This window comes from Xiphophorus couchianus, chromosome 5 (assembly GCF_001444195.1).
Source record: "Xiphophorus couchianus chromosome 5, X_couchianus-1.0, whole genome shotgun sequence".
NCBI lineage: Eukaryota > Metazoa > Chordata > Actinopteri > Cyprinodontiformes > Poeciliidae > Xiphophorus > Xiphophorus couchianus.
Window position 1 is genome coordinate 37,585,417 of NC_040232.1, and position 21,906 is coordinate 37,607,322.

Genomic DNA, 21,906 nt, shown 5'->3' on the forward strand with positions numbered 1-21,906 from the left:
TTTCCAGACCTCTCGAGTCTTCTGGTTCTGGTTCTGTTCTGCATCAGAAGCAGAACCAAACCAATCAGAAGCAGCATTCAGCTTCTATGCACCACAAATCTGGAACAAACTTCCAGAAAACTGCAAAACAGCTGAAGCACTGAGCTCCCTTAAATCATGGCTGAAACCCCACATGTTATCAGTTGTGTTTGATTATTAGTAACTGGAAAATATATAATTATGGAAAATAACTGGAAAATCTATAATTAATTACAAGTCTCCATTGTTTCCTCTTATTTTACCCCTGTAATGTTATGTTTTCTGTTTGTTTAACTGCACAACTAAGCTTGACAATGATCAGGAAATAGCTCCTTGCTACTGTCACTAAATGCTTACTACGTCAACTACTTAATGTGCCTGGCTCGATTTGGATGTGGAGATGAAAATGTGGCTCTAAATTCCAGACATGCTGCCCAATTTCTGCCAGAGATACAATCTTAACGGGGTGTTGAGTCGTGATGAGATTGAATAAAAGCTCAGCTAGGTTGTTCTTGAGTTAACTGACACTGGCATTTCATGATTTGTTTAACCATCAGACGACATTATGAGCTAGAACATTTTAAGGTTGTGGGAGGAAAGTACATTTCCAACACCCACTGTGAGCTGAAGCAATACCAGCGTAATGAGTAATGTATTCCTGGTTGCTTATTCAGAAATAACTAATTCATTGACTTTAAATGCAGATGAAATTCCAAAAGACCAAAAACTGAATGTATCAGCAGCAAAGAGGCAAACAAGCTCATTATATCAGAAGTCTTCCACTTTGTTCAACAAGTTTGAACAGTAGACTTTGTCAGCTTTTTAAGTTCTTCCTGATAAACAATATGTCCACAACTAATCACAGTAATTAAGTGAAACGGACAAACACCAGCATATGACCCACTTTCTGTGTGCTCAGCCATGTGTGTGTGTGTGTGTGTGTGTGTGCGGGTGTGTGTGTCATTGTGCCATCTGTAACAGTGGTGTATCAGCCCACTGTTAGCATTAGCCCAGTGGATGCTAATCCCCTAATCCAGCCTGTGTGCATCTAAGAGATAAGAAACCGATTCGCCTCTAAGAGAAAGAGGCTGAAATGCCTCCTTGTGGTAAAATAAACCTTAGCAAAGATTTATTTGCTATTTAGGTGTGAAACGAGAACAAGGAGAATATTTTTCAAGAACTCCTAGCATGCTTCTTTTTCTTGGTTTTGGACTGACTTGCCTTTCATTGCTCTTAACATCAGTTTGACTTTGTTTTAAGCTATTCCTGTGGGATGGCGAAACAAATGCACCCAAAACTCACTTCCTGTGTGAGTAGTAGAGACCATCTCTGTTCCATATTTCATATCAAAACCTGATTAGCCTACACAATTTTCCACATTTATTGGTTCTTGGCTAAATACTAAAGTTCACTGTAAATTTATGGCAGATAAATTCATAGATAGTAAATCTATTCATACTGACAGAGGTCTGGATGGATGGATGGATGGACGGACAGGCAGAAGAAGCATGGGTTTTTTTTGGATAATTTCTACAGTATTTTAGAATAAAAACAGTCAGGGTTGGTGAGCTTATTTGATCAACTTGAACAACTTTTCAATGGCCAGTTTCTCATTTTTCGTCCTATATTTCCATGGGAACCACTGGTTTTCACAGTAGAGTATTGCAAGACAAGATAGTGCTCATCACTTTACTTGTGCTCACCACCAGGGAGAGAACTAAAACATGCAGGATCCCGGACCTTGAGGACCGACTTTGGGCACCACTGGCCTACAGCATCCCTGAGCTACTTCAAGGCATTAAAACCAAATTAGTGTACATTTTGAATTTCTCACTTTTCATATTTAAAATCCTAACCTGTAGTGATGCTGACTTATGCAAGGAAACATACTGCAATTCTGAAATCATTCTTTCAATTACAAATTTTCAAGAGTCACATTTTTTGCCTCCAAAAAAAAGAAAAAAAAAGAAGCAAAGTTTGAACATTAGTAGGACAACATGAGGAGGACAACGTGAAACACGTATGCACTAGAGGTCTGTCATATTGTCTGGTTTACGGTAAAACTCGTTGATATGTTGACCATGGTGAAAAAATCAATAATGCAATATCAAATGATAAAAATGATTTGTCTAAAAGAGTGATTTTGTTCATATCTGTACATCATATCTATATATATACTGTTTTGAAGTTACATATTTGTTTGGCCAAATCCCCAAAAAATAAATAAATAAAATTTTTAAAAAAAAAGAAAATGAGGAATATCTTTTGTGACATAATTATTCAAGTTTTTTTTTTTTAATATATCGTGATATTATCTTCTAGTAATATCCCTCACCCCTAGTATGAACATATATTTTTGGCACATTTGGACCCTCATAAAAAAGACCTATTTCTAATCTGCTTCTGATTTGGAGATCATGTTATCCCCACCATTTTGTAGCAATTAGCATACAGATGTATGCTAATTGATCCTAATCTGATAACCTCTAAGATCTGCAACTGGATTAGCAGGAAGCCAACATGCAGAGGTAACCAACCAGGTGGCGGCTTTCTACATGAATGCATTCAAATGAACTAGTTCATGCTTTTTTACATGACAGATGTGCAGTGAATCACCCTGATGCTGAACAGCATATTTACACTGTGTTTTTACTGGAAAATATTGGCTGTTTCATGCAGAAAAGAGCTGTGACCTTTTAACCCCAAGGCGAGCTGGATGACTGACTGCTGAGTTTCTATACCCAAGCAGGACCAAAGTCCACCTTTAACACAGATTTTGCCGTCTTTGTGGGGCCTCATGTGAATATTGAAGGCTCACTTTCTAGTTGACTGAGACACATTAAGCATTACTTTATATGTCAGGATATGAACTCAAGGTTTAAGCCCTAACTCTGAATCAAACAGGTTAAACTGAGAGGATTTGTTTTTTTGGGTTTTTTTGCAACTTGATTATCTGGGTGAGAGTTGGAATCAGCAGCACGAGAAGCTGCAGCTGCATGACGTCACAGTTCTGTTTCCAAAGATTAAAAGTCTTGAGCTAAAAATAATTTAGAATTTCTGAAGTTTTTTCTCTTGACTAAAACATGCTTCTCCTGTTTTGGTCTAATAGAACAAGTGAACTTGACATCTTTCTTACACCGTCTTTTAAACCTAATTAGTGTTTCATGTTCACATTTCAACTTCATATGTATTGATATTGTTAACATAATCTTGAGCAATATTTCAGAAGGAAGTTTTTCTCTGGCTTTTCACTGGTTTTGTTCTCGTTTATTGACCCGGCACCTGGAAATGTTCAGACTTGTAATTTAAGTTCCAGCATTTTATACACAAACTTCTTGTGTAAATATAAACTGAAGGAATTTGACACCATATGGAGCCTTATAGAACTGTTTAAAACAAGTGTTCTATTTGTTCACACAATATTTTCCTCTTGTCAGTCACATAATTTCAATAGCATTTAAATATGTAGAATAATTGGTTTCTGAATTAAAAATTGTTTCTGATTCAAATCGTGACCCTAAAAATTGGAATCAACTCGCTAGACACTGGAAGTTTTGAATCTGTAATTTTCTCCAGTGTCAATAAATATGAAAATATGATTAAATGCACTTACTGTGTGCAGTTTAGTGCTAAAAAATGACACTTTTTATGCTGTCCTAAAGATGCATGTTGCAAATAGGAATGTTTTTCAAGTGTGTGTTGAGCTATGATTGCTGTCACCCAGTCACAACCACAGACACCTAAAAATAAGTAATAAATAGTTATTGTCGTCACTTTTATTGTTATCACAATACTACCACAAAATATCCTGCTAAGACTTGAAGTCCGTATCGTCCACCCCTAGTCCTCATCCTTTGTTTCCCTGATTTGCTGACACACACCAATAGCTTCTAGCTCCTAATAATATGTTCCTGTTTGTGTTACAGGTGAGCTTGTTTACTTGTTAATGGCTCAGAGAGCCTGGCGGTTCAGGTAGCAAACAGGTGAGACTGATCTGCCGCGCTCCTTAAGCAGCTCCCAACACCTCAGAGTCCGCCTGTGTGCGTTCGCCATGACTTTACATGCTCCTGATATGTAATGCGGGCGTTGACGTGCCCCGCCAGGTGGTCCGTGTACCTGTGCGTTCGGGGGACGGTGAGTCACAGTGGAGAGTCCACAGCAGTGGCAGCATATGGCCCAGTGGATTAAGGTATTACGTTGTGATGCAGGTGACAGAGAAAGCCTCCTCTAAGCACTGATTTTGCTAATTGCTTACCGAGCCAGCGTCTATAACACTGGCAACCAAAATGGCAGCAACTTAAAACCTTCAATCCAATTGCTCTGTGCCATCCTCCAACGTGACCTCTCGTAGTTTTACGCACAAAACAAACTGGGTTCAATTGTTAGAACTCTGAAGCGGGCCGACGCAGAGAGAAAGGCCGACAGGTCTGAAACCTGATCACCAGTCAAACCAGGGAAAGTTCACTTATGGACTGTGATAGCAGCTGTGTTACCAAGGCAAATGTAAATTCTACTGAGGTTGAAAAAATATAATTTCCCAGCTGGGGAGTTTTTCATTAAATAAGAAATTCAATAAAAATCACACGTGAATAAGTTTGTTCATGTTAAAAGCCATTAATAATCATGGCAGCTACATGATTTAGGTCTGTCACAAAAACTAATTCTGTGGGACAATAAATTGTCCCAGAGGTTATTACGATAAATAATAATACTGAAACCATTTTCTAGTAATGGCATAGTAATAATGCAAGAACACCTTCGCAAAGATCTATAGACTCTGAATTCTAATGAACATTTAAAACTGTAACTGGAAGACATCTTACATATCCCAAAATAAATAAACAAAACAAGCAAAACAACAAATAAAATGAATTATTAAGTCTTTGTAAACAAAATTGTCCTTCAGCAACGAGGCTTGTTGAGACCAAAGCACCGGATTGAAAACTTTTGTCATCCAGTTTTTGGAAAAGAGAAAAACAATAAATCATCAAATGGAAATGATTGAGCTAGTTTTAATTTATCATGTGATGAACTGAATAATTGTTTATTGCAACAGGCCTATACATAATTCAGCCTTGGCATCAGCACTCATCATCTATCAGCCATCAGAGAAGACGTTTGAGTGACAAACCCCTCATTTCTGGGAGCGGCTACGTTTTAGGGAAATTATATTCTCTGATTTTACAGAAGAGTTATGGCTTCAAAATGTTGGAATGACACAACTTTTTATGAACTGTGTGATGCTGTGAGAGCTGGAGGAGCCAGCTGCAGATTGTCTGAAAAAAACAACAAACAAACTATCATCCTCCTACTGCTGCCTTCTTGTTTGTCGTTTCCGCCGGTAGTAACATCTGCCTGTTGATCACGTGACTGGTACGATGTGAAAAAAATGTTTCCTTTGCAAAATACGTCTATTTTTATATGACTGAAAAACCACCTCATCCTACCGCAAAAATTTGTTTGAGACGTGCTTCCATTAAGCAAATTTATTTTTGTAATTTCACGTTGTATTTTACCACATGTGAGCGATGACTTTTAAACTGACCTGGCAGTGGAAGATCTGTTTACTGTGCAAATACATCCTGTTACAGCAGTTTGTTTTTGGACTCTCCTCGTTTTTGGACTCTGCTCTTTTACATATCACAATGGTCTTTGAGAGTGAGGTTGGCCATATGTTTTAACAACTTTTTAAAAAATAATTTTTAACCAGGACAATCTGCTCACAGCATACATTACGCAGCTTAGGGTCTTCCAAGGACCCATCATACCATTATATGGTTCCAGAATAAAATGATTGAATGACTTACATAACAGCTACACCAGCTCCTATTATCACAAATCCTAATGTTCAGATATTATCAATTTACTGCAGCAAATAGCCACTAAAAAACCCCTCTAATTTGGACATGAGTATGGAAACCATGAAGTAACTAACGTAAATAATCTTTTAACAATTCAGTTCCATATGTACCCTACCATAAACTTTACATGTACAGAGGTTCCAAAGTGTCACAATTAAAAGAGTAAATAAATAACCATACTACTACCTAGATGTCCCATAACTACAACTGATAAGAAATATAAATAAATTACTAAAATAAGTCATTTAGAAAATGAGATATGTAGCTATTTTACAATTGAATTTCAAACCCCATATTGTTTCATGATTATGGGTTTGCAATTCAGGCTAATTAGTCACTTGTTAAGGATATGAACAAAGAGCCACAGTGTCTTATTATTATTTAATAATTATTTTTTGATGCCTCAGTACACCACAGGAATTTGTGTATCAATTACTTATTCATTCATTCATTGAAATTACATGTACATGACAGACATGTCTTTATTTAGTTAGTTTTAGTAGAACTTTTAGTTCTACAATACTTTCCACATCTATACATTTTGATAGATAAAAATAATGAGTGATACATTCATAAAAATCTATAAAAAAATAAATTATGGCATATCTAAATATTTTTCAAAAAAAGGTGTGTTATTAAACTGTGGCATTTTTTGCCCTCCACACTCTTTGTACTTTTCCCCCGTGCTTTAATACAAATGCCTCCACTGGAAACTAGTCGGATTTATAACTTACCGGTCAAGTTTTACTTCATTACCACCTTAACAGCATAACACTCAGCTTGGCGATGGCCCTTCAATTTAAATCCCCCACTTGATTATGTCAGAGATTTTAGTTCTGTTGTTATTTTTCGTGTATAAATACTTTTTTCTCTTTCTTTCTTTCTTTTTTCTCTCTTTTTTGCACTGATAACTTTGTGGTGAAAAATTAAACCAGAAAAAATAATATATTTTTTTAAAAAGTCTATTACATCTAATAATAAAGCTGCTGTATGTTTATTCATTATACCCGAATAAAGTCTATTAATAAGAAGAAGTCAGCCTTGACTGTGAGAATGGAGGAGCAGATGGTGTGATAATATTTTTAATCTCACCTTTGGGGAAAGAGTTTGGTTGAACCACGTATAGAAACGCGTGGACCATGTGGAAAAGGATTCCTATGGTCCCCGGCTCGTAGTAAGCGTGGGTATCATAAACCGCTGAGGGAACAAACCCAAAGTCCAACGGCTCCACCGGCGGAGGGGAGCGCTGCCTGCGGGGGTCGGCCCTGACCTCCTCCCGCTGGCCTTCCCTCTCTTCCGCCTGCTGCTCTGCGCTGGTGGCCCCGCACCAGAGCAGCAGGACGAGCCACCGTGTCCACAACATGGCTCAGAGGCGAAGAAGAAGCAAAAAAAAAAAGCACCAGAAGACCAGAGACCCAGTGGACAACCTGCTGTCCCAGCCGGGATGGAGAGAGCAGCTGACACCTGTTCCTCCCGCAGGACCGGAAACACCTTTAACATCCAGCGGTCGGTCGGTGAGGAAGCAGCCGCTAGGCTCTGGTGGTTCTCCTCCACGGACTCATCACGGACATCCTGCCGCGGTGTGTGGGGTTCTCACTCTGCCTGCCGGTGTCCTCGCGTTCACCGGACCGCGAGCTCAGAGCTGCCTAATCTCACGTGCACGGAGAGAGAGGGCTCAACTGCGCTCGTGCGCGCTGGAAAATTCGATGAGCGCATCTACGGCGCGTGACCCGGAGCGTCCGCTTGGTCATGTAGAGCTAAACATTTAGCATTAAAGATAACTTGAGCAAATAGAAAGACATTCATTTTCAAATGATTTCCTCAGGAAAAAAAGTTATTCAAAGCAAATAAGGAGAAACAAGTTAGCTAGCAATGACTAATTTTCTTATATTTTTCTTATTGGAGAAAAAAATGACTGAAGCGCTGTTCCACACGTTAAGACTATTTTTCAACAAATATTTCTAAAGCCTACATGTTAATGTTGCAGGAAATTGCTTTGAGTGTGATTATTTGGTACGTTGTGCCTCTTTTGCTCCACAAGCTGTTTAAAGCTTACTTTTTAAGATTATAACAAGATGTACAATCTAATGTTCTGGAAAGAGTACAGTCAGCTGTTCCAATTTCTCTGTGGTTCTGGAAAGATTCGTATGTCTGCAAGCAGGAAAGGATTTTGTCACCCAACTGCTGTACATAAAGAAACATTAAAATATTCAGACAAATCTCAGTGCATGGAGGCTGTAGGGATAGTTCATGTCTACCATGCAGTGTCAATACATGCACAAATAAAACACCACCACAAATTCAGAGCAATCTGAAGTCAAGTAAAGACTTGCACAAATTCTGTTTTTTATTAAGTATGGCAGAGCACTCACAGTATTGTGCTCCTCACCATCAGAGCAGATTGTTACAAAAAACAGTTAGTCTGCTTGAGGCCAAATATAAAAACAAGGGGAGGCTCAAAACATCTGCACAATATGATACATGTATCTGAACCACCACGTCTCTGCAAAACAGGGTTTGGATAACTTTGGAAAAAAAAATAAAAATACTGCAACGAGAACTTTTACCTTTCCTTACAGAGCTGCTGTCTGCGTAAGAAACACAAGCTTGTGAGAAACAGCAAGGGGAAACCCAGACATTTTACCTGCCTGGGCTTATTTACAGACTGATAATTATGGGGAAACTTGACGCTTATTTCTTCCCACAAAAAAACTGGACCTGTAGCTTCACCGGTTAGACGTCACTGTGAAATATGACGGTCAACTCGCTAGTGATAATCCAAGTCTTTGACGTCTCGTGAAACTGAAAGGAAGAAGAAGAAGGGAAGAAAAGAAAAAGCCAATGTGAGTGTAAGTATGTGATGACAGAGAGCCTTCAGAGTCTGTGCAGGCAGACAGTGGGCCGCTGTGTTTCCACTGTTAACAGAGAGCGCAGTGAGTCCTTTCACTGCAGTGAGTCCTTTCACTGCTTTCACTCACATCACAGCGGAAACGGCTGCAAAACAAACTCAGTTTATTTTCCTTCCATCATAAAAGATATAAGACTTAAACCTCAGCATGTCAGATTCACACACGGAGAAACAAGGCCTGTAAGCTAGGGCTGCACAACATGCCTAAAAACCCTTTCACAACATACATGTTTTATATCAGCCAATATCAACAATTGTCGATATCGATAATTATTGATGGACATTTTTTTTTTTGTTTAATATGTCTGAGAAACTGCCAAGCTGCTGGTGTGACCTTTTCCTGACGTATCTAGTATTTCCTCCACGCTGTTGGTTTTTTTATTTTTAAGTACGATGGAGAAATCTGAAACTGCTGCTGTGCAAGTTAATCAGCAGGTTGTTGCTAGGTAACCAAAGAGCGAGTGAGTTAGTTGACACCACCAGCCTTGCTTAGCTGGTGGAGCTTAGCTCACTGTGTCAGGTTGAGCAGCTAACGCTTTTCCTCTCCCTACATCTCCCAGAATGCTGTGCAGTTCTGGATCAGAGTTCAGTGAATATCCTAGATCGTCATCTTTCTGAAATAATGTGTCTTATTTTTTACTCTTTTTTGCCAAAAGTTATTTTGGCAGAAAAAAAGATGTTTTAGGGGTCAAAAATAAATTATGGCAAAAAAATTTAATATCCTATCAAATGTATTGAAATTAATAACTTGTCTGTCACCCTTTTGTCCACTAATCACAGATGACCTGTCACACTTGTTTTAATGTTTGGAATGTTTCTCCTCAGATTTCGGCTGGTCTGTGTTGACTTGGATTAACTCAGATTATTTCTACCTCTCATCACCCTCACTTCTCAGTTAGTTAGCTGTTAAAAAAAATAATTCTTTGAAATATATAAATGCACTGTCATCCAAAATTAATTAATACTTCAAAACCACCTTTAGTCACACTGCAGCCACATACTTACGTGTGTTTTATTTGGGATTTAATGTATCAGACCAACAGCATAATTGTAAAGCGGAAGGAAAAGAGCAACTAATTTTGAAATTATTGCAGAACTTATATGTATTTTTGAAGTTTGAAGGCAGCATCACAGTGAGGTACAGATAAAAATATGGTGCAAAAAACACTAATGTCAATTGTGAATCTGTGGCAGGACTACAAATTGGATTGTTTGGAGTTTCTCCATCCAGTCTGAATACATTTAAACTAATTTGCAAACATTAGCGGCCAAAACTTCCGGTGTGCAGATGAGAAAATCTGATGGAGAAAAGAGGTGCAGCCAGAACTGTAGAAGAAGGTTCCAGAAAGGTTTTAACTCAGTGGGGCTGAAGACAAACGCAAGTCACACTTTTCCATTTTGTTTAGAGCAAAAAATGTTAAAGGGACAGTACTATGTATTTTACAGGCAAAAAGTGGCACAACTGAGTAACTCGGTTCAGTTGTTCAGTTGTTATAAAAAATCTGTTTGTATTCAAATATGACTTGAAATAAATTTGTCTTTGTAATTTAATGCCTTGAAATTGGGCCTCTGTCTCTTTAAGAAACGCCTGCTCTTCCTGAAACTCAGCCTTCAGGAAGGCAAAAAATTTGATTTTAAACAACACTGTCCCTTTAAAAACCTTATTTTTTCCCTGTTACTTCACAATTATGTTTGTCTACCGCAAAAAATCCCCCCGAAAATCCAAGTCTGAAAAATTTAAAAAGGTTAAAGGCTTTACATGGTTTATCAATGCAGTGTAAGTTAAAGAAAACTAATAAGGAAGACCTGTTTTAATGTCACTGGTATTAAAATGGTCAGATTTCAGCTGCGTGTTTGTCTGTTTGCTGAACATAGGAACTGATGGCGGTAAATGAGAGGAAACCTGCGGCGACTTCACGTAATCAACTGATTAACAGCAGATTTCACAGCAATTTGGGTCAACTGGTTCACAAACAGCTGATTTACAGGACAAGTCTTCACAAATCAGAGCCGGCGAGCGACAGCAGACAGTGAACTCCACGCTGGTTTGAACAGCTGAAACGCTCCCAAACCAAAGCTATTAATTTCTTTTAGCAGGAATTTCAGTTGCGAATTTAAGGATAAGATCAACGTCTCCAACATGCTCAAGGACGATGTTGCTACCATAGTTACACGACTTTGGAAACTGAAATCTCCCCTTAAAATAAAAAATTAAAAAATCACCTGCATCTTCACACGCCTTCACACAGTCATCCCAGTGATATAAAAAGAAAGAGAAGACCCACACAGACGATTTCACACTAAAACTCCCCAGAAAAATGAAGCCGATGATTTCGGATGCTTGTTTGCGTCTCTCCTTCTGAACGTGTTGGCGCCAGTGTCTGCAGAATGCCTTCATGCGCAGCTGAAGGCTTCAAATTTAGAAAAAACATCCAACATTTTCAATAAAAAAAACATACTTTAAAGAGTTAAACTTGTCAGATTTTCTTTTAAATAAAAAGTCGACATCTGACAACTTTTGTTCTATTAAAAAAAAAAAAAAAACACTTTTTGTTCAGGGAATAATTGTGCTTTTGAAACACACACAACCTCACAGTCCAGCTGCAATGCTCCAACAATCCAGACTGGGTTTCCTTTCAGTGGTTTTATTCTCTGTTTGGTTGTTTCCTGGTGTTCTTGCAGCACCCATCTGGAAACGTCTGATGTAACAGCTTGATGCCTTGGCTGGTTTTTGCCAGTAATAAATAAATAAATACTGAGAGAGTCAGGTGCATAAGTGCAAGTCGGGTCTGAGCGCGCTCCGTGACCCTCGTCAGATCCCTGGACAGGGAGTGGGGTTCCCTTCGACGGTCAGTCTATCCGGTTTCCGCAGATGGTGAATCGGTCTATCTCCAGCAAGTCTTTCTTGGGCGTTCTGTGTTTGAGTCCGTCTCCTTCCAGTCTCATGTCATTGTTTAGAATTTTGTCCTCGTCGTCCTCGTCTGGCGTCGTCAGGAACGTGTCCGAGTCGCTCTTTGGGATGGCGGAGGAGGTGCCCTCTGGTTTCTCTGTGGGTGGAGAAACGCCCGGTGTCAGTGATACTCCTGCGCTGTCTGACGTGGGCTCTGCGGATGAGAAAGTGTTTAAGAGTTTAGCGGCAGAGAAATGTTCACAATGTGAAATTCCTTTGGTAGCTGTCGGGTATCAAATATCTCAACGTAGACAAAGACGTGTAAAAAAAAAAACCTTGAAAGAATTCAGGTTTTGCAGCAGCAGCGTGCTCTCGCACGACACAAAACCTCTTCAACATCAGTACATCTAAGTGGAGAAAGTAAGAAAATAAACAGCTTTTGGTACAAATACTGGTGAGTCTAACAGGCCCATCAAAATAAATTAGAATGAATCATTTTATTATTTGACACTCTACTTTTTTAAGTTAATAAAAATAATCAGAAATTTTAAAGGGGCAGTATTATATGTTTTCCAGCAACAGTATAATTTTATAAAACAATCAAGTAACTATGTATACTTTTGATATAAATTATATATACATGCATATCAAATATGTATTATATATACATGCATATCAAATACATGCATATTAAACGAAACTTCAGTTTGTAATTTAACACCTTGAAATTGGGCTTCTGTCTCTTTGTTTAGCGCAGCTGAATGGTTGCCATGGGAGACTAAAGGATTTCTCAAACAGGCATGAAAGAATCAAGGCAACACTCCAAGTACGGTATGTTTATGATGAGGGAATAACATAACATGGCGCAAAGCTCAAAAAAAGTTCATTTCACATAACACTGCCCTATTAATTGCATGTGCTGCTGTATAACCCAGAGAGCAGCAGTCTGACCTTGCGGCGCTGCGGAGTGAGTGCTTTTGCTGCGGTTGGCTCTGGAGTTAGCACGGCTGGAGGCGACAGACGGGGGCGGGTCAAACAGCTTTTCCTCCATCTTGGCCTCTTTGACAAACATGCAGGATGTTCCAAGGAGAACGATGCTGTTGAGCACCTTCAGCGTGATCATCCTGCTCGCAACGACCAAAAAAAAATATGAGAGTACAACGCAAACGTGCGAAAGCATAACAAGCGACAACGTTGCATTTCATATTTACCCCAAGTAGAACAGCAGCACACACATGAAGGAGAGCGAGCCCTGGATCTTCACTGAGCTCGTCACCACTCTGATCAGCTGAAAACAGAAACAGAAAAAAACAGCTGGAACCATGCAACACTTTAGAAATGTAATATGGTGCTCTGTGTTTATGTGTAAGCATCTAATGACGGACCAGCAGAGCTAAAGGAAGTGGAATGAAGCCCATTCTTCTGGATACGGAGTCGCTGTAGTCGGTGTAAGCCTGCAAACATTTTCAGAACAAAAAAAGCCTCATTTAACTTCTGACTCCAAAGACAAATCTAACTTTGTTCTGTTGGACAGAAATGTGAGAAAAAATATAAAAATTCAATCTGAAACATGCAATTGTGTTTAATATTCATAAACTACAGGTTCAAACATTAATGCAGCTTTTTAAAGTTGTTCCTATCAGGATTACAATAGTTTTATAGTACAGGTTTTGCCCTCATTTGTTAAAATATAACCACAAATGTCTGTGCATTTTATGGGAAAATATTTGATGAACCAAAACCATGCAGTGCTTCATTATGAAAGAGAAAGAAATCGATAAATGTCTTTCTAAGTTTTCACCAGTAAAAATCTGAAAGGTGTGGTGTGTTTGTATTCAGTCGCCCCTCAAACAGCACTTTGTAGAACAAACTTCCTAAGCAGTTCCAGCTGTAGGTGTTTTGCTGTAAAACATCATTTTTCCCCTGTTGGTATTTCTGGTGGTTTATAAAAGTGGAAAGAAAAGTCGTCTTTGTCTTTTTTGGCTGCGTATACATAGGCTGTGCACATTTAGAGTATCGTCCCTTTGCGAGGCTGTTGAATATTAATTAAGCCGAATAAAATTTTATGCATTTTAATATGTCATTACAATCATTTTAAAAACTGGGAAGCAAATACAGAATATGAGGGGATTTTGTTGACCCTGTCGGTCAAAATGACTGAAGATGAAAAAGCCTAGAGTGACCTCTGACTGGAATTTAAGTTATTTTATACATCTAAACTTGATCAAATGCGCTTATTTCTTCAATAACTCTTACCAGCTAAAAGTACACATTTTCTGTATGTAATTAGAGTCCATTAAAGTGGCAATAAAAATTATTGCAAAAAACTGGAATCACTGGGAATCATACCATCAATATAACTGGCTGTGAAATATTTCAACTCTACAGAAAAGCAAGAATTTTTTGCACCGCCCCCAATTCACCTTTTGCTCCACAACTAATACTGACAGGTCCGTTATTATGCCACCTCTCCACAAATACAGTACGATTTGAAATGATTCCTACGATATGAGAAATACTTGAACATCGGTGTAAAGACAGCTGCTAATCCAAGTTGTTTCACTCACATTTTTCTGTCGGCTGCTGACGAGGTCGAAGGCGAGGCTGGCTCTGTATTCTCCGTACACCTGGGAACACAAACAGAGAGAATTGATAGCTCTCAGGCAAGGAACCCATAAATAACCAAACGCTCCGTTAAAACAGCCGACAGAAGGTATGTGTGTCTAAAAAGCGATGGCAAAGAGATGTTTCTTGCAAAAAAAAAAGTGTGGTTGGCTTTAACAGTGTGAAATAATCAAGTAAATTCCTCCTTTAACAGGAGGAAGGAAGGAAGGAGGTGTTAAAGCCACCAACGTTGAAATGAACGGAGAGAAGGTGGCTCAGCTGCAGGCAGATCCTGTTTCAGACTGAAATATGCATGAGTGAGAGAGAGGAAACAGAACATTTACGGAAGGTGGAAGAGAAACACAGAGACAAATATGATCCAGGTCAGGTTGAGTTTTTGGAGTTTGGATTAAAGAAACACCTGAGTGATAAAATACACCTCACAACATTTTATAACCAGCAACAAGAATGCAGCAAGTGGTTTCTGGATGGTAAATCAACAACACTTTTGTTTTCTAGCAGCCATTGTACAGCGCATACAGCTGATCAAACGTGCTGGAGCTATGCTTGGGTTGATATGGAACCACACATATGCTAAATCAAAGGACTCTGTGGCAAAAAAAAAAAAGCCCTATTGGGACATCCCTCATTTTGGACATCCCATTTTATTTTTCATGTTATCAGAAACAAAAGAACGGAAGGCGTTGGTGAGAAGCTGAGTGTTTTGGTCAAACAGAAGCAGCAGATAGACAGTGAGATGCACATTGCACAACATTGTTATCTAACTTTTCTGAGTGAACAGGCGTGAACAAAATTCTGACCAATCACACAACAGTTTGACATGCAGAGTGGGGTGAAAGTTCATCAGAGGGGTTGTGTTAATAGGTGGACGACATGCGGCTGAAAACAAAATGATTTGGTTTTCGTTGCATAACTGCAACACCAGCTGCGTTTCCATTTCAAACGTGAGTAAACTTTGTACATTTTCCGCCAATGTCGAAAAAACACAACGTAACTACAGAAACGGAATTAAAATCACATGTGAATAAGTTTGTTCTCATGATAAGTCATTAAAAAAATATATTTTTCTTCACGGATTGGCAGCATCCGGTTGTTGGCTATGTGACATGTGTGATGCTAAAAACGTGTTTCCATTTAACTTTTGCAAAATAAACCAATTCTGATATGGCCAAAAAAAAAAACACCTCATCCTAGTGCCAAGACTTTTTAATTGAAAAAATTTGTATTTTCAAAATTGTCATGTTTCTATTGAGCAAATTTATTTCTGGAATGTCAAATTACACAATTATATGACAGCCAATCCTCTGACAACTGACAGGCGCTCCAGAAAGTGCCTGTAACGCTGTCACTCCGCTCTCTAGTGCCGTTTCTAAACATACCAGCTCCCTGAGGATCAAATCATTTTCAAACCCATCTCTGATTTAAATCTGATTTAAACATTTTTATCAGTGAATGTAAATAACCTGTTAAAGAGACATTAGGGGACTCACGTCAGCACTGATGTCATTAAATTTGGTGATGAAGGCGTGCTTGACAACGTCCACTGCCACTTCTGATGTGATCACCATGACTACGTCTGGGAACAGGACCCAGAAGTGGTCTAAAACAAACACAGGAAGCTGAAATCAATATAATTATTCAGATACGTAGGCTGATGAGAATGGAAGTTTGTGTTAAGGGCTAAAGCAGAAGGAAAACGGATCTGCGCTGGGAGTCGTGTCATGCTGCGTGCATTCTGAGCTGGTATTAGTTACCAGGATTCCATGAAAACTGCTCCATGTTTCTCAGACAGACAATGAGCAGAAGGATGTAGTTGGTGAACCTCTCCTTTATGTCTGTGGGAAACAAAACAAATCAATCCTGGATTAACCTACTTTCTGCCCACTGCCGCTCAGCGCGATCTCAGAAATTTACCTTGGATTAAATCAGGTTAAAGAGGGGAGGATAAAAATATCCCAAACGTGTGATTTTAGTGCGGAGGCTCCGACGGCTTCCGACTTACCGCTGTTGGACATCTGGAACAGGTTGTTCTTTTCAAACTTCTTAAACACGCTTCCTTTGATTTCCACAAACTGGGGAAACAAAATCAGAGCTTCAGTGGTTCTGCTGAGTTTTTAAGAGTAAATATTGAAAACAATTACACTCACATTGTTTGACATCATTATGGTGAGCAGAGACTTGTTATGGGAGTTGAAGGCTACATTCAGTGTAGTGGCCTGAACCATGATGAGAATGGCATGAAGGACTAGATCAGTAAAAGCTGAGGAAAACAGGTTTGAGGTCAAATACAAGATGAGTCCCATCAGTAACGCTTATTCTAAATACAAATGTTTACTTTGAATGAATGAATGAATGAATGAATGAATGAATGAATGAATGGGTGGATAGATGGATGGATGGATACTAATAAAGAAGGAGGAAAGGAGGGAAGGAAGAAAGGAAAGAAAGAAAGGAAGGAAGGAAAGGGTTAAAAAGAAAGAGAGAACAAAGGAAGGAAGGAAGGAAGGAAGGAAGGAAGGAATATGGGAAATAAATGTTTCCATATTTGTTATCCTTTTCCAATCATACTCAGATGTAATTATGACACATGGAGTGTTCTAGTTTTCCAGACAGTATAAACTCTTAAATGGTGTAAAACAGATGAAAACGCTCCATTCAGATCAGAATAAAGGATGAGAACATGATCATTTGGCTTCAATAATACAAACTGAAAACCTCCAGCTATGTTCCACTGCATTCAGAAATGAAAGGCTGGTGTGTGTTTCTAAGCTGTTGGTGTGTGTTTCTAAGCTGTTCCACTCAAACTGTCTTTCGGACAACTAGTCCATAAACAAAAACATAAAGATTGTTATTTTTAATAATCCAGATGGAGTGCAGTCTGGCAAATATTACTATCATTAAGTCTGTTTTCATCTCAGTGTTTTGGACTCTCAGAGGTCGGTCCCAGTGAGGATACAGACGTAGAGCACAGCCATGAGGAAGTGAGGAATCACTCCTATGTGTGCTCTCTTCTTCTCCTTGGGCTCGGTGGCGGTCCAGTACAGAGCATCCAGGATGTCTTGGCCAAACGACGAGAAGAGGCGATCGGCAACCTGGAGGAAAGCACCGACGGCAAATCAGTGGGTGGATGTGAAATCAGCTGACAAAGCCAGAACCCAGAGACAACCATGTGACTCTACCTCCAACATGTTGTAGATGATGTAGAGTTTGATGACGGACTGTCCCCGGATCAGATGGTACATCATGGAGTAATCCACGTAGCTCATCATGGAGTAGCACAGCACCATGATGAAGCCCTTCAGGACGTCGCACACCTGGGCAGGCTGCAGCAAACGGGAGCCGCTGGAGCCCAAAAAACATTACGAGGAACAAAATGTCACACGATGGGAAACATCCAAGCTAAAATCCAAAACACAAGAGCCACAAAATGCTGCTTACTATTATCCAATCAAACTGAATGAGTCGTGTAGAAATCTGCTGCCCTCTGGGGGTTAAAACCATCATCGCCACAGCAAAACATTCCCACAATTTCAATGGGTTTTTACTTACAACTATCAAATTGAACGAATCGTATAGATACTAGATTTCATCAAACAGATAAAATATAGAAAAAAAGTCACTTTCACAGACAATTAAATACTTTCCTAAAGACTTATAATGTAAAGGAATCCCTTAGTAACTATAAATGATTCTGCCTTGCAAAAGTTTCTGGAGTGCTGGAGTTTTTCCACACATGCTCATGTTATCCCTGCAAACTTAAACCTATTTGAATGGCATTTTATGTGCTAGACCAGGAATGCTGACGTCCAGTCATTGAGTTGTGACAAGACAATATGTGGAAAAGTTTCAATAAATCTGTATTTAAAATCATCTGCAAATTATATAACTGCAGATGTATAATAATAACATATTTCAAACTTACAGCATCGCTTAATCTTCTGTCTTATTTATTTTTGCTTAAAGGGGCAGTATTATGTGTTTTCTAGGCACAAAGTGCCATTTTAAAGCACAATCACGTAGGGTCACTATGTTGCCTTCAGTTGGCAAAAAAAAGCGAAATATATATTAAATATGACTTAAAAGAAATTTGACTTTGTAATTTAATGCCTTGAAATTGGGCCTCTGTCTCTTTAAATACTCCTGCTCTTTCTGAAACTCTGCATCCAGGAAGTCATCACAACATGGCTCCTCTATTAACCCTTTAACAACATTTTTACCAGCGTTTCACAAACACGTAGTTTGTATGAGCTCAACAGAAGCACAGTTCCACCAGATGTTTGCTAATTGCTGCTGGCTAGTCTATAGGAGCTGAGAGGGGGGCATTGCAGGAGAGGGCTGCTCTGTCAGGGAGAAGCTTGGAAGCTTCCTGCAACTGGGTCCTTGAAGGCGGAGCTCAGTCCCCCCAGGTGTTTTGCACAGCTGAATGGTAGCCATGGAGATTAAAGGACTTCTCCAACAAGCATGAAAGAATCAAGGCAACAGTTCAGAGGACAACATTAGAACATGATGAGAAGCTAAGGAAAAATGTGATTTAACGCCTCTTTAAACATCTATATCTGGTTTCACTTTAGTACCTGCTTAGTTACCCATTGAGTTTGGCTTCAACCTGTCTCACTCCCCATAGCTATTAGTGCAGATTACCCGAGGCCGCAGCATGGCACAGTCAGGAGTCGTAAAAGGGCCAGAATCACTCGGAGCGGCAGCAGGGTGAACACGTACAGAAAAGTATCCAGACAGAGGAAGAAGCCGAAAGTCATCAGCTGCAGGGAGAGCCGACAGACGGACATGTAAACGTGTGTGTTTAACTCTGGTGGGAGTGATTGATGATGGATTTGTCTGGCGCTCGTGTGTTTACCTTCTCCAGCTCCTTGGGGATGCGGAGGCAGGTGTAGACCCTCTCTCTGCGCTCCGTGTATTTGGCCTCATTGTGTTCCAGAAAGTAGCCTCTGGTTAGCTCAGTGGTTATGAATCTGACCAGAGACAGATCTGGAAGTAATCGCACAGACACATAAATAATTAAAGGAAGAAAAATGGACATTAGAAATTAAATAAATTCCTTCATCTAGTCTTCTTCAGAAGCCACCATGAGCTGTCTAGATGAGATTTGACCTTCTTCTGATAATATATGAACATCAATTTCTAAATTAAATGCTAAATTTACATTCATCTGATCTAGTTAAGGAGTAAATTAACAAAATGAATGAGACAACTCCCATATCCTGGACATATTTGTGTTTGGCAGCTCTTGAAGCTCAGACTTTCAGTCTCCTCCAAACTCTGCTTCAAAGTTTTGTCATGGCTGTGATTCCTCCTGCTGCTAGTGGAGCTTTTTCTCTTTTTTGTGACAACAGGGTGGCAGCTCCAGGTCATAAAACCAAATATGTTTTATGATCTGGAGTGGAGGTGCAGAAAGAAAAAAAAAGACTTTAAGAATTGCAATTCATAGGCCTAGGAATTCGGAAACATTTCAAAATGCTCAAAAACTGATTTTAGCCTGCTTAGTTTTCAGTAAATCATTAGATTTTGAAGTAAAACATTATATTTTGAATAATTATTGTTTTATATTTAGTTAAGAAAAAGCCAAGCAGTTAAACTAACTTAAATATTGCTCATTTACGTTACAGAATTATTTTCCCCCCAACCTATTTTTGTTTAAATATAAACTGATGGAATTTGATACAGAGCGGAACCTTACAGCATTGTTTAAAATTAATGTTACATTTGTTTACACGTATTTTCCCATTTTCAGTTACATAACTTAAACATAATCTCTAGACCGATTGAATAGAAAGATTGGTTTCTGAGTCACACACACACACACACATATAAATATATATATATATATATATATATATATATATATATATATATATATATATATAAATAATTAGTTTTGTGTAATACTCTGATTTCCCAAAACATTAAATATTGTAAAAATCAAAATGAACAGATCTAGTCACTTAAAGTATGTAATTATCTGTGCAATAATTCTACATAATATGAAAATGCATCTTTTTTAATTCAGCTATCAAATAAATATAAATATTTCAATTCATTGTGTGCATTCACGAACTCAATTCAGTAGAGAATGCACGCTGTAGTTTTTGGACCTTGTAAAGAAACCTGAGAAAAAAGCCACACAGACAAGGTAACGCCTGTCACAGAATTACAAGGTGTAATGTAAGGAATGCAGCACAAACGAAGGGACCAGGCACGTTCACTCCGATTTTGGACAGACGAAATTCATAGGCAAGAACACTGATCATTACTCCTTGATACGATTTGCTGTAATTAATAAAAAACTAACTTTGCACATAAACACGCTTATGTGCAAAAGCTTGCTAATGCGCCTGCGCAATGTATCTACGTCCAGCTAAACGAAGACGCAAGCAGCCTGTCCTGCACGTCTACATCAATTTGTTACCAGTAACCGCTGTGATAAAATACATAATAGTTGGGTGCATCGCCACCGGATATGTCTTTGTGTTGTTTTGGTCAATCTCAGTGTTGTAAACACAACTGCTGCATCTGACTAGGCACTGCTGCACAGCCCCACGTCACTGAAATTCATTTAAACTGCGAGCTAAAGGTCTTTGCTGTGCTGCAAGGAGCAAATATGCGTGTAAATGCTTGTTGACAAATAGAAACAGCTCCAGTAGGCTGTTTGTATAGTGAAATTGTAGAAACAAGGCTGACTCTCACCTGACAGGTTGCCTTTTTGGCCTCTAGCGCCGCCATTTTTATCATGAAACCCCCGCGTGTCAGTAAGTCCGTCTTTCTTTTTATTCTGGTCCGCGTTAACGGCCTTAGTGGCTCTCTCCCTGTCCTCCTTCTCTTTTTCCTTCTCCTCTACCGGACCTGTCGACAGCGAATCCGCCATCTTCGACAAAACGGCCTCAGCTGCTGCCAGGGAGACTGCGCAACGCGCCGTGACGTCACCACGCACCGTAACTTCACAATTTCACCAGAAGGTGTCGCCAAAGTGTTTGTTGGCTTCTGCCTGACTCTTCAAAACCCGATGACTGCTCACAGTTTGTTTGACCAAAATACACGCTAATAAATATGGGGGGATTTTTCTGCCCATAAAGGACTTTCTAGCTCCTCAAATGAAAAGAGTCAGTGTTTACAACACTGAGATTGACCAGTGATCAGTGACCAAGAAGTGATTTAGACGTTTTTGCAGAGTATTCAGCAGAAAGTTTACTTTTATTTAGCTCAATTTTGGTCTTCTATCTTCTTACTGCTTTGGTGAAATCTAGCTGTTTATTGGGTCTTTGTCCTAATAAATATAGACAGAAAAGAAAAATCTTACTTTTTTTTCCCCATGACAATAACCATTAGAATGTGTAGTTTATTGCTTACCTCTCAATATATGTTCTGTGATAACAAAAAATCTTAATATTCCTCTCTAAGATATGTTTTCTTACATATTGCTGAGAAAGAGATAATTTACTAATGGTATGAAATTAAACTATAATAATAAACTAATTTATATAATTTTAAGTCATATTGCAGTTTGACAAATAATCAGCACACACACACACACACACATATGAGTGTGTGTATATCCATCCATCCATTTTCTGTACACCCTTACAGAAGGG

At 39.0% G+C, this 21,906-nt stretch overlaps 2 protein-coding genes across 6 annotated transcripts in view; both read right to left on the reverse strand.

Annotated features, from left to right (window-relative positions):
* prom1b (prominin 1 b) overlaps nt 1-7,561 on the reverse strand; it is a 32,323-nt gene extending 24,762 nt beyond the window's left edge. For 2 of the 5 annotated variants that reach the window (XR_003595367.1, XR_003595366.1), the window contains exon 1: nt 6,972-7,559. Coding sequence is in view for 1 of the 5 variants with exons in the window: in XM_028016388.1 (XP_027872189.1) it covers nt 6,972-7,242 (271 nt within the window). In the remaining 4 variants the exon portion in view is untranslated. Of the gene's footprint in view, nt 1-6,971 lie in introns of all 5 variants that reach the window. The other 3 variants (XR_003595368.1, XR_003595369.1, XM_028016388.1) reach the window with 3 other exon arrangements.
* A 640-nt stretch (nt 7,562-8,201) lies between these two features.
* tapt1b (transmembrane anterior posterior transformation 1b) lies at nt 8,202-21,182 on the reverse strand. The gene is made up of 14 exons (XM_028016389.1): nt 21,005-21,182; nt 19,158-19,288; nt 18,944-19,062; nt 17,482-17,644; nt 17,259-17,394; nt 16,450-16,547; nt 16,305-16,374; nt 16,057-16,137; nt 15,793-15,902; nt 14,245-14,304; nt 13,063-13,131; nt 12,889-12,965; nt 12,629-12,801; nt 8,202-11,891 (listed from the first exon to the last, which is right to left on the reverse strand). Exons 1-14 carry the CDS (start codon nt 21,180-21,182, stop codon nt 11,638-11,640), a joined length of 1,719 nt encoding a protein of 572 aa, XP_027872190.1. The 3' UTR covers nt 8,202-11,637.
* Between the last annotated feature and the right edge of the window lie 724 nt (nt 21,183-21,906).

What these genes read in the sequence shown, in the direction of transcription:
- tapt1b (XM_028016389.1), bottom strand. Translation starts at nt 21,182, where the DNA reads ATGGCGGATTCGCTGTCGACAGGTCCGGTAGAGGAGAAGGAAAAAGAG. An exon ending in TCATCTACAACATGTTGGAG is followed by an intron (nt 17,395 to 17,481) that starts GTAGAGTCACAT and finishes GCTTTCCTCCAG; the next exon opens with GTTGCCGATCGCCTCTTCTC. An exon ending in CACTTCCTTTAGCTCTGCTG is followed by an intron (nt 12,966 to 13,062) that starts GTCCGTCATTAG and finishes TTCTGTTTTCAG; the next exon opens with CTGATCAGAGTGGTGACGAG.